At 31.5% G+C, this 14,111-nt stretch overlaps 2 protein-coding genes across 3 annotated transcripts in view; both read right to left on the reverse strand.

Moving 5' to 3' along the window:
• Positions 1 to 14,111, reverse strand: part of LOC142229677 (uncharacterized) — a 116,174-nt gene that overhangs the window by 98,149 nt on the left and 3,914 nt on the right. The gene's annotated exons all lie outside the window — the stretch shown is intronic.
• CheA7a (Chemosensory protein A 7a) lies at positions 12,235 to 13,146 on the reverse strand. The gene is made up of 3 exons (XM_075300079.1): positions 12,894 to 13,146; positions 12,668 to 12,829; positions 12,235 to 12,459 (listed from the first exon to the last, which is right to left on the reverse strand). The coding sequence occupies exons 1-3, from the start codon at positions 13,134 to 13,136 to the stop codon at positions 12,310 to 12,312; spliced, it is 555 nt and encodes a 184-aa protein (XP_075156194.1). The 5' UTR covers positions 13,137 to 13,146; the 3' UTR covers positions 12,235 to 12,309.

The following is a 14,111-nucleotide window of genomic DNA, read 5'->3' on the forward strand; positions in this document are numbered from 1 at the left end:
CCAAAGTATAATCCACTACGTTAGGCACATCTGTCATTATTTTGAGGACCGAACAGTGACCGCAACTTTTTTCCGACCATAGCGATAGCTCGCGCAACCGCGAGCAGCTGATTGTTTGGCCAAAATGTCTAAAGGCACCATGAATTAAGGGAATTTGTTCCTGTCTTGCTGAATGCGCCTGAGATACACAAGCACGCCATACGCTGAACTTTGTCTAAACTTGTCGGCTGGTGAAGTGCCGGCTACCAGACTACAACACCATATAACATTATGGTCTAACCACTTCCGTGTATAGCCAATGCACAATTTTTGGTTTTAGTCCCCACTTTTTTCCTATTGCCTTTTTGCACGAGTACAAAGCTACCGTTGCTTTCCTCGCCCTTTCTTCAATATTAAGCTTAAAGTTCAGCTTCCTGTCCAAAATAACGCCAAGGTATTTTGCACACTAACCAAAGGGAATTTCAATACTCCCTAAGGAAATGGGCCTAACCATGGGAGTTTTGCGGTCTTTGCAGTACATGACTAGTTCTGTCTTTGCATGATTTACCCCAAGATAGTAATCTATTGCAGTGCAAGAAAATCAAAATTTCAATGGGCTAATAATATCCTAATATCCTGGGTCGGAGCAAACTGTTATTAAAAAATATAACATAGTTTTATGCAAAAGCGCATTTATGATTTATCGGGAGATACCATACATATGAGTTATAGGAATACACACAAAATAATTCTTTCCTCCCAAACGAAATTTTAGACAAACAAAATTCTTTCTCATATGCTGTTTGCTTTAAGGAAGTTTTTTTGGAAGAAAAGTATATACTTTTTGTGATAAACGTTTATGTTTTTCTAGGATCTAAAAACAATTTCATAAAGACTAACTCAAAAAAAAACAATCATTTCTGGCTAATTGCATTTTCCCTCACAACTTTCTCACTTCGAGTTTTTTTTGGTTCTTAGCAACTTTTTCTGTAATACAAACAATGTAGAAGAAATTATTCGATTTTATAAATTTTTTGAATTTTGCCTTTCGCCTGGGTGGAGAATCGAACCGCGGACCATGAAATTTGTAAGCCAACACACTATCCACTGAGCTATGTAGCTGTTTTGTCATCAATAGACAATTATCCATATAAGTTATATTTATATAGCATAGCTTGCGGCGCCCACGAGCCGATTAAACAAACTTTATTTAACAGAAACATACATTTAGTTGGACACCGTGGAACAGTGGTTGCTACGTTCGCTTTGCATACCAAGGGTCCTGGGTTCGACCCCTGCTACGACCGAACATCAAAAAGTTGTTTTTGTTTTTTTTTTTACATATGTTCCAGGTATGTTCGGAAGATTCCGAAAAGGTGTCCAACATTACATACTACTATAATAAATTTTTACTATGAAAAGTCAGAAAAGAACAGTGCTTGATATAAACGAAATGAACTGTGTTGTTGCTTCAAAAATATTTTTTTTATCGAAAAAATAAAAATATTAGTAATAAAAGTTTAAAATTTTCGAAGAAATTAAAAAAAACTCCAACAAAAGAAAAACGTTTTCGATACACGTTTACCAAACTTTTTTTGTCTTTGAGTGTCGGTAAATTTGAGGCAGTCTTACAATTTTTCCGCAGTGGCGCTTTGACAAGGAAATCGAATAGATCTCGCTTAGGTTGATGGTGAATTGTTTGGTTTTGGACAATATTTGGCAAAATCGCACGATATTTATTTATAAAAGTCGGATGCTGAACATAATCTTAACCGATTCTGTGGATCATATTTGCTCAAATCGGAAGAGAATGTTAATTCTAACCACTATGTAAAACATCAAGTTAATTAGACAAAACTCTCGTTAAAACGAATATATGGGACCATATTTAAATCACCACCGATTTTGACCAAATTTGGCACACTTTGCTAAAATAATAATTTTACTCTGTATGAAAAATTTCTGAATTTTCGTAGTGAAACTTTAGCCTCCGTGTTCATATGACTCTAAATATGGTAAAAGATATGATATATGGATCTACATTTAAATCTAAATCGATTTTTTCCAAACTTGTCATGTATAATAAGAATATTAATTCTACCTTTTCTATTTATTTATTTACACAGCATAATTAGCAGCTGGTTACAGTAAAATAAAAAGTATGACGCTTATAATCTATTAAAAATAAAACAAATAAAATATATCAAATATATCTATATAACCTATTTTAGAAATTGTAGGGACAATAGAAGATATATAGGCAGGATTGGGACTACGAATTGGATATAAACAAAAGAAAAAAAACAGCAACGTTAAGATAAGGAACAATATTACAACAAGAATTGGGAATATAGGATGAAGCTGGAGTAAATTCATTACGGAAAAACTGGGATACCAGGGATAGAATTGGTGTTGTATTAGACGAATTATGGGTCAGGAATTAAGAGAATCAGGAACTAAGAGAATCAGGAACATGGTGATAGCAGGAATAAGGACAACAGGAACGGATACAGGAAATGACGCCAAAGGACAGGAGCATAATAGGCATATTGAAAGGAAGAAATTTAGGCAATTACAAGTCAGGAGCCAGGACGAATCAGGAACACAGTAGTATAAGGAAATGGAAAATAAATCGGATATAATAATATCGCTTGAACGGGAGTTATTGCAGGAACATGGTGATAGCAGGAATAAGGACGGCAGGAACGGATACAGAAAATGACGCCAAAGGACAGGAGCATAATAGGTATGTTGAAAGGAAGAAGTTTAGGTAATTATAAGTCAGGAACCAGGACGAATCAGGAAAACAGGATATGATAGCAGGAACAAACACAGGAAATGACGTTAATGGACAGAAGCATAATAGGGAGTTATTCCAGGAACAGACAGGAACAATAAAATACGAAATACGACATAATTATAGTTCACAACCCATTAGAGCAGAAAACTAATCAATAAGTATAGCGCGTTTTATACAAGATATGGTATCAGTGAGTGAAAATAAATTAAAAGAATGGTTAAACTCAATTATAAGACGATTCAATGGGCTATTGGCCTCGTAGTTGTACTTAAATAATGGTAGTCTCAAGGGCAAAAAATGTCTCATTGGTCGACTTGGTACAACAAAGTTCAAGTGTCCAATCAAGAAATCTGAGTCAATCATACCATTAACCAACTTCACAATAAATAAAATACCCAGCATGCGTCGTCTTCTCTCAAGGGTTGGCAAATCTATCAGCTTCAATCTATTTACGTATGGAGGTAAATCCGTCACATCACCCCATCCTAATCCTCGCAAAGCAAACAACAGAAAATTCCTTTGCACTGACTCGATCCTATCAATATGACAATTGTAAAAGGGAGACCAAATAATAGAACCATATTCAAGAATCGGACGCACAAGAGACGTATATAACCGCTTACCTAGGTAAGGGTCATCAAACTCCTTCGACCAACGCTTTATAAAACCTAAAACAGACATGGCCTTCCCAACACAGCTATCAATGTGGCAGTTAAAATTCAATTTAGTGTCCAACCATACCCCCAAATCCTTAAAACAGGATACCTTCTCCAGATAATAGTCATCGATATGATAATCAGTAAACAAAGCACACCTTCTCGAAAAAGTCATACTCTTACACTTCCCTCTATTAAGATTCATACAATTCACAACGCACCAATTAATCAACCTATCAAACTTTCACGTAAATCGGATTGCATTTATAGCCTCTGTGGTCATATAAATGTAAAACTGACGAAACGATATATGTGAGGGCGATATGAACCGATGTAAAGCATATTTGGCACTCATGATAAAACTATAATTGTACTCCCAGTGCTAAAGTTAAAGCAACTCATGCTAAAACTCTTGCTTCTGGGGCCATATAAGTACATATCGGGTGAAAGATATATATGGGAACCGATTTTTCCAAAGTAAATAGGGTTCTTTTCTGGCCCCAAATAGATATTTATGCAAATTTTGAAATCGATTAGACTAAAACTGCGACCTTGGCTTTAATTACAAAAATGCGTTCACAGATAGACAGACATGGCTAGATTTACACAACGGCCGGTCCTGAGCAATATTACATTTAGACTTTTTGTCATCTTTTTATTATATTATGACAATTTTTATTAATATCCTTAAAAACTGTAATTTTTTTTGTATATTTTGATGATGAGATTGGTGCCATACAAAATACAGTGAAACCTCTTGGAAGTGGGTCTATTGGGAATGTCTTGTTGAATCGCGCCAGGCTATACATATTTCAACACTGAGGAAATATTGAATTTCCGTAGCCTCCGATCTGGCGGGGCGAGATGACTTAATTTAAGGGAGTTTTCGTTTCGCAAAAAATATGTTGCCTTGGTGCTATACTTCTTTTGTCATTTCCAAGAGAGTATATTATATTTATGGTTCAATAGATAAAATGGATAATTATTGAAGTTGCCCTTTCCTTGAGTTATGACTTAAATCCTCCTCAAGATAGGCAACGTTGTTTTTTCATTTCGTAATTTTTTATTTATTTTTTTTTCTAAGATTCTAAGATAGATTTAAAATCCATTGTAGCCTCTTCCCACAAATTTTATCATCATGCATTCACTTACCCTTCTACATATTTTTTCTCTCACCTTTGGCATAAATACTCCTGTACAAGGAAATTCCCTAAATGCCAAAATAATATAAATTATTTTTCTAAGATCACATAAAGATGTTAAAAACAATTTTTGTTATTAGAAAAAATTACTTGCCATCTTTAACATGGTTTAACATTATCTCAAACATGGCTAAGAGAATGCCTATATCTATGTATGGATATACGAGGACAGCATATATATTTGACATCTAGCTAAGATGTATGCATCTACATCTATATGCCTTGGAAGGCTCACAGGACACTCCTTGGGAGGCTTGATATGTAAAAAAAAACACGAAACATTTGTAAGATGTTCTGGGGGTGGGAAGAGTAGATCTATAGAATGTTCTGAAAATACTCTGGAGGTTAATCATTGTTTAGCGAGGGGTGGGCTTTAAGCCTTAAGCAAGAAGCTGTGTTAGGGAGATTTTTTAACATAGCGTCTACAACGATAACAACAACAACACCATTGAACAAAAAACCCATAAAGGTGACGACGACATTTTTTTAATCATCATTAACAATAATTCAAGATATACTTTTAATTTCCATCTCATGTAGGAAAAAAACGTTAGGAGAACACATCCCACGTAGGATGAGCACAACATTCTCACATGGAACATCTTAGTTACAAAGAATAAGTAAAAGGCTTCAAATATGTAAAATATCTTTGAAATTGTAACCAACAGAGCTGATACGAAACAAAATCGTTTGGAGGACATTGTGAAGGGTAGTACAGGAAGTACAGGCTTCCAAAGGGATTGTCCGCCCCTTCCCCACCTATGCTCTGATAATGGCATACAGAGAGTAAATATTTGTTTGTAATTGAAAAATGTTTTCAAAATTATTTACACTTAAATTCCCTTTGAATGTTGCCACCGCTACTGACATATCTCCGGCAGTATGGAAGGAGCACTCGAGTGTATCTTTCCAAGATTTATAGCCTTTTAGAAAATGTATGTTGACTTGGAGTTTTTATACGCCACCTAGTCCACTTCCTTCAGATATGATGACATTGTGTGACTTTTTTTTTCTTTTTAATTATTACAAAATTCACTTTCACCAGCCACTGTCCCAATAATAATTATAGACTTTGCCTTTGTCCTGTATATCGTAAATAATTTACTTGTGGACATTTTCTAATACAGCTCGCTGGAAAAAAACAACACCGGAAGTTTGCCCATAAATAACAAAGAAAATTGTTATTCCTCTAAAAAAATTATCATTAACGCATTTGGTAATTAAAAACCCCCAAAAATGTTACATTTTTCCCTCACTCTCTCTCTATTCAGTTTACCGTCAAAAATATTAAATTTCATTTAATGCTTGGTTTTGCGTAGTAGACCAAATTAATATTTATTACTTGAATTTTGATAGGCTTACACATTTTTGTGTAATGTCATTAAAAGTCATTTATCATGTGGTGATAAAATAATCACAAATAATGGAAATTACTAAGCAAGGTTGTTTATTTTAAGAAAACTCAATAATATATCTTTTTTTTCGACTAAAAGTATGCTTTAGAATATTATCAAAATCAAAGCCTTAAGATATGCTTTTATGAATTTAATACAAAAAATTACAAAAAAAAAAAAAAACAAATATTAAAATTAAGAAGGACTTAAAATCAGTAATGTTTTACTGTCATTGGTTCTATTGAATAAAAAAACTTAAAAGTCTAATGGCGATTTCGATTGGGAAAAAAGGTGCAACATTCTCGAAATTGATTGCCACATATGAAGGACACTGTCATAAATTTTGGTTCCTGTACCCCTCAAAATATTATGAATTAATAATAACTTTGGAATGACACTATCATTTGGGCGAAAACACAATGAGGGAAAAAGTAGTGTAACACCAAGGCAACATATTTTTTGCGAAACGAAAACGCCCTAAGAGAGCTTACAGAGAGCCGATCAGCAAGTCTATTATGCTATAATACATTGCAATTTTAATATTAAAATTAAGAGGGACTTAAAATCAATAATGTTTTACTGTCATTGGTTCTATTGAATAAAAAAAGCTTACAGAGAGCCGATCAGCAAGTCTATTATGCTATAATACATTGCAATTTTAATATTAAAATTAAGAGGGACTTAAAATCAATAATGTTTTACTGTCATTGGTTCTATTGAATAAAAAAACTTAAAAGTCTAAGAGAGCTTACAGAGAGCCGATCAGCAGTCTATTATGCTATAATATATTGCAATTTTAATCACTAGCTTATACGGCCACATCTGAGTTCTTCATTTTAGTCCTAATTAGGAAATTTATACCAGATTACACTACCACTGTAGCTGGCTTCGTCCTTTTTTCATTATGGAGTTTCAATTTCACCTTCTGTAAATTCTTCATTTTTGCCAACGAGAATGTCAATGTCACGTTTTAGGTAGTAATTTTTTTTAGAATCTTATGTCCCTTGCAGTAAAAATTACTTCATTTTTCCAAGAATTACTCCAAGATCATTTTCGATTTTTTACTAAAAGATATTACATCTTACGAATTTTTAATAAACTTGCAACATAAAAAGAACTACATTCCCCATTCACTCAAATTCCACTTTTTGTTAAAGTCATTTAGTTGTTTTTGAAAATTACAAAAGTCGACTTAATCTTTTTTGAAAAAAAAATCCAAAAGTCGATTTTCGACTTGTGCACCCTTAGTCCATAATGGATCTCGAATTCACTCAAGTGAGCATGTTATCGTTTAAGAGCTTGAGTCAATTCTATCCGTAATATCTCTCACTAATTTAAAAAGAATTGAGATATGTTTTTGGTGTTATTAAAAAGCCACACAAATGGATTAATCGATGTTTCGATTCGAATCGGTCAATCTACTTATCGTCCATTTTCTTCTTCATTTCTCTTAACCTCTTTTTCAAATCACCAATTCATTGTTTTATCCGAACCCTTCTAAAAGTATGCTATATTCAATTTCTTTGCACATGATAGACTATATTTAGATGATAGACTATTTTGACTTTATTTAGATTGATAGACTATATATTGACCTTTTCCAATTTTTTGACTCGGAATACAATTCGCCAAATATCAGTGTAGTTGTTTTTCAAATCGAAAGCAAGCCTTTCAATTTATATCTCATATCATATTACGATTCTTTCTCAACCCTTTATCAGTTATAAGATTTCAATTAAAATTTATTACCATTTGTGATTTTGTAAATGTGTCATCATCAGAAGGCGTTGAAATGTACAATCAAAAGTGTGAATCCCTGGCATCTAAAAACGCGAATTGCAACAATAAACCTCCCCTTTTTGAAGGACCAACATTAAAATTCATCCTCCACTAAGCTCATACCCACCTGGAAGTATGTGTCCCCTTATCTAAAGGGCAAAGCAGTTAATCCATAGCCATGCATTAACTTTCGCCAAGAGAGGAAGAGTAGCATTGTGCATTTCATATGAGGTTTGAAAAAGAGTTTGGCAACAAAACAACAAAAAAACGAGGATTGCATTGCATTGAGGGATTATTATTATTGCTGTGAAGAATAATTATCCACATTGCAAATGATTTTTCAATTACAATTATGTTAACGATTATCATTATGATGCATAGGTCTGATGATGCCAAGGACAATGTTAGCTGCCGATGATATCCATGTTAAATGTCATAGTCCTAGCAGACCATGGCCAAGGGGAGATAATAACGTAAAGGGAAGTGCAATAATAATGGAGAGTGTTTCATGGCAGTCAGTATCAGTGAATGGATATCCACAACCATCATATCGATAACCCTTTTTCCCCTTCACACAAGGAGATGCTTCCCACGCCTCCTGTACAATCATCCCCCCCACAGTGATAAAGTTAATAATGTTTTTGTCATTTGTGTGCACACATCCTCATATGTTGGCATATGCAATTGAGGTAAAGTATGCATTTGAATGCAGCATACTTTTAGGAGGGTTCGGGAAAAAATGTTATTGATGATTTGAAAAATAGGTTAAAAGAATGAATGAAGAATAAAAATTTTTAAAATTTATTATAAAAAAATACGAATGTTTGTTATTATAAAAATACGAATGTTATGAGACAATAATTCAAAGAATTGGAAAAGTGTTTTTGGTGATTAATTAATATCCTATTGAATTATTAACCTTAAAATCTCAATCTAATTGTTTTCTGGAAAGTGAATAGTAAAGCCCACTACTTACTTACTTATTTCTGTGACTTAACCTACTATCATTATCACCGCAAAATATAAAATTATATTTTTAATAATTAAATGTTGCAGTGATTTATTATCGGTTTGATTTTCAAATTCTAAACCTAATTGTTTTCTACAAACGACTTAAAATCCCTTCTAAGAAATCATTTTTTTTTCTTGTGACTTAACCTACTATCATTATCACCGCAATATACAAAATTGCATTTGTTAATTAAGTGTTGCCGTTGTTCATTATCTGCTTCATTTTCAAATATGAATCAGTTACTGTCAACCTACTATGGGTTTGGGTAAGAAGATGCAATTACATTTGGACGATTTTTGAGAATCAATGGATTGTAAATATAATATGCCATTTATGAACGACTATAACACCTACCATACCACCAATAAGGCTGCAACCTCATCATATTACATGGCACAGAATGTAAATCTGATTGTACTTAGGGCCTTCCTCTGGCATTATTTATTGAAAATTAAGCCAAAAAAAATAACAATCACACATCCTTATGACAGTGTGGAGGTAAAATATTTAATGAGGAGGAACACATAAAAATATGATAAATTGATTTCATAATTACAACATACAAAAGATGTATGCAATTAAAAGAGGTGTTGGACCATGAAATATAAGAGCAATTGAAATATAACCAAACGTTCGTTAAATTTCATATTTATCCCTGTTGCAAGTACCAAAGGTGTCACAAAAGCATTCGACTTGGTAGCTCTGCTGCTTGTATTTTCTATTTCAGACGTAGGGTGTTTAAACTGTCCCCTTCTCCGGCTGCAGAATATTAAACATTAATTGGGGAACGGTTATCTATCAGTATAGTTTCTTATATTGGTGGATACCTCGAGTACAACAAAATTTATTCATTCTTAAAACAAGCCAATTGTTTATATTTTCGTCCCAGTGAAAACCGTACAGGATGGCTGATATGTAGTGCAACAAACTAAAGCGATATATTTTTGAATTTTCGGAAATAACATCAAAGTATTAACGTATTATCGTCACCTTGACACATAAGCTTTTCACAATACTGCACTGAAAAAGATATTGTCATAAGCAGGGCTGTGGAGTCGGAGTCATGGAGTCAGAGTCTGAAGATTTTGCTGGAGTCGGAGTCGTAAAAATTTTGCTCGACTCCGACTCCGGATAAACTAAATTTTTTATAACACTTCACTTGTAACTAAACAAGTTTTTACGCAAATTAGTTTCCATTGCGTTATTCATTAGATCAATGTACGGTATGACTGTAAATGAAAAGCAACTTCCAATTACGGAGATCATTTTATGCTTCCTACACCCAAAAAAAAAGTGAACCCACCGTGGAAGAAAATGTAGATTTATTTTAGAAAATTTTAACTAAAATAGTTTTCTAATTCTAATTACACAAATTGTTAAAATGTCTTTAGCGCTGTACGAAGTTCAAGACAGGTACAATTTTAGTAAAATTTACTCATTTTAGAGACTTATGAACTCAATTTAAGCAAACTTCTGCCATTTTAGGAAAATATGAACTATTTTATTTTGTAGTAAAATTGTGCACTATATTTGTATAACATTTTTTTTTCTTATTTTTAGTTCACATCATTAAAGTCAGCAAAAAATTATTCAAATAAGGATCATTTACTCATATTGTGCAAAATTTAACTAAAATCGACTAATCTTCATGAGCTAAAGTTCAGCTGGAATTAAAGCTCCTTTTTTCTGGGTGTAGAATGTTAGACTAGCGGATGCGCTGAATCGATCCATTTTAATGCCCACCACCATAACAATATATTTGAAATATTTCAATCGATTTTATTTTTTTAATTTTATTTTAAGATCATAACCTATATACATATGTCAAATATTGAAAAAACATTTTTTCAAAAATTTATTTCTATAAAAAATTTTGTCAAAATTTTATTTCTATAGAAAATTTTGTCAAAATTTTATTTCTATATAAAATTTTGTCAAAATTTTATTTCTGAAGAAAATTTTGTCAAAACTTATTTGTTTCTATAGAAAATTTTGTCAACAATTTATTTTATTTCTATAGAAAATTTTGTCAACATTTTATTTTATTTTATTTCTATAGAAAATTTTGTCAAAATTTTATTTCTATAGAAAATTTTGTCAAAATTTTTTTTCTATAAAAAATTTGTCAAAATTTTATTTCTATAGATATTTTGGTCAAAATTTTATTTCTATAAAAAATTTAGTCAAAATTTTATTTCTATAGAAAATTTTGCAAACTTTTATTTCTATAGAACATTTTGCAAACTTTTATTTTTATAGAAAATTTTGCAAAATTCTATTTCTATATAGAATATTGCAAAATTTTCTTTCTATACAAAATATCGCAAAATTTCATTTTTATAGAAAATTTTGCAAATTTGTATTTCTATTGATAATTTTTTCAAAAAATTATTTCTATAGAAAATTTTGTCAAAATGTTAGTTCTATAGAAAATTTTGTCAAAATTTTATTTCTATAGAAAATTTTGTTAAAATTTTATGTCTAATGAAAATTTTGTCAAAATTTTATGTCTAATGAAAATTTTGTCAAAATGTTATTTCTATAAAAAAAATTGTCAAAATTTTATTTCTTTAGATATTTTAGTCGAAATTTTATTTCTACAGAAAATTTTATTTATATTTCTCAAAATTTGCTGGAGTCGGAGTCGAGCAATGTAGATCTAAATACTAAGTTGTGCAGAGTATATTATAGTCGGCCCGTCCAACTTCAGACTTTCTTTATTTTTTTTTTTTTATACTAAAATTGTGTTTCGTCCCATAACGTTATATTTAAATTTTAAGTACATAGATTTTGTACAAGTGTATACAATTTTGTCTAAATCGGTTCAGGTTCAAATTCATGCATATGTGAATATAAACCTTTATATAGCTCGCATTTACGGAACCCCCTACGGAACCCAATAGAGCTACAAATTAGAGGTATTAAATAATATTACCCGAAGTCGACTCCGGAGTGGGAGTCGAGACTGATGAAAAATTGGCTCTACTCCACAGCCCTGGTCGTGAGACCAAAGATTTCATGTCCTTAAAATACGAATGCGAATTTTGCTTAGCATTTCTCTGTTTTTTTTTTTTGTTTCATTGTCCAAAAGTCGATAAACAATAAAGTCGTTTTGTCCTTATAATTAAGTGATTCGAATTTTTTTGGTGTAAGGACAACTTGACTTTAATAATTCAGAAAAAATCTTTAAAATTAATGAAATTGTCTTTAAACTTGATACCTTTTTGACTATAAAGCAAAAATGTTCAAATATAGGACATAGGACTTTAAAGACGTTTTTTACTTGAAACATAGCATAATTGGCTCCGAATCGCTACCAAAATCATTAGAGTAAAGGCAAAATCTTTGGAATGAGGCATGCTTTTTTTCTGTATGTGTACGGGTATTTGTCATAGATCGATTCAAAAATATATACGAGTGATCATTTACGATTTTATTATAACCATTCATCCAAGTCAATAATTTTCAAAATTGTTAAAAATAACGATTAATTTTTTTCGACTTTAACATAAACTTCGGCAGCCGCCACCACATTATTTCCACTCTTTATACGTACAAGTACCAAATAATCGCCAGGTGGAGTCTCGGAAGGTAAAAAACTAGCATTTACCTCATAATCCTTTATTGTATATTCACCCTGAAATAATTGAGAATATATTAAGTATTTCAGATATATTTCTAGTATCAATTAAAATAAAAGCGGGCTTAAAAAAAACTGGAAGTTATTCTAAAAACACTTCCTAATAGAATAGCATTTATTTTCTACATACCTTTATAATGAGGCATAATCCGATTACTCACTGATCTAGACCTAACTTCTATATCTTCTTCTTTGACATACATACCTTTGGCAATGGACATGTTCCTGGTTCGGGAAAATTCGAAGCCTCCATTATAGGTGGATATATTTTTTTGTCCTCGGCAATAAATGTACATATTTTCTTCTCTATATTGAATAATAAAAGTCCACGAATTTCTTGATTGTAGGGATAAAGTTGCATTTGAAACTGGAACATAGATGAAAACGACCGAGATGTTTTAATGATAGCAAACCCAATTCATAACTCTTACCGATTGCTCATCTGCCATATTTAAATTGACAATCATAGTACCACTGATGACAAAAACATTACGAGATTTACGTCTTATACTCAAATCATTCCAATCAATGAAAGTGGTATCATATTTTCTATCGACTTCAAATGAATTCAATTCAATGGTGAATGGACTATCGTCCTCCTCCTGGGATGCCACTAGGATATTGCAAAACACAAGCACACAACAAAATATACCGAATTTATATGACGTAGACATTTTGAAAATATTCACTGAAATCTTTTCACAAGTAATCTCAGTTTTTATACTTTATTCATGTTTGAATAAATATTTAATTAGGTATTAATTAAGTTAAAACATTGTCATGTTTTATATCGATATTAATTTGAACATTGCTTTTTCATGACAATATTATTATCAATTAGTTTACACGAAATGGGAATATTTATGAAAAAAATAGTATTTTGCATTATGTAAATAATATATATTCATAAATAATATATATTCAAATATATTTATTTAAAATATAATATTTAATTCATTTTAAATCGTTAATACTACCTTTATAATATTCAAATGTTGTTTTCGTCTTTTTCCAAATAATCGCATTCACCTCCGGTTGTTTACGAAAAAGAGAAAAATCACAGATAAAACACTTGTGGCAAATATGTGTAATAATCCACTCAGATCATGCAGAAAATCATTTTTTAATAAATGAAAAATAAACTCTGTAAATGTTATACAAAAAAACGCTATTGTAAAATAGCCAACGAAACAATTGGTATTTTTCCGCAGCAATATTACATTGGTGGTATGTGTTATGGATATTGTGTGAAAACCTATTTTAAATAAATGTTTTCTTTTTTTTATATACAAAAATCATGCAATAAAAACATCCATTTACAATAATAATGGAAAATATGCATTTTCCCCTTCAATCCACTTACTGGTCAGCCAGACAACGATTGGATAAGCAAATAACGTTGCCTTCAACTCTGGATGATGATAATGTTGTTATTTTTGTTGATTTTCCAACAATTTTAAATGATCCCTTTTTATATGAAGTTGTATGGATGGAAAGTTAACAAAATAAAAAAACAACAACGAAAAAGAACATAACAACTGAACGAATATATACTATATACACTGACCAAAATTTTGTCCCCATATGAAAGATTATGATTTGATTTCCGGTGTGTCTTCGAAGAGTAAATTTCATCCTATCCAGTTGAA

This window comes from Haematobia irritans, chromosome 3 (genome assembly GCF_050003625.1).
Source record: "Haematobia irritans isolate KBUSLIRL chromosome 3, ASM5000362v1, whole genome shotgun sequence".
NCBI lineage: Eukaryota > Metazoa > Arthropoda > Insecta > Diptera > Muscidae > Haematobia > Haematobia irritans.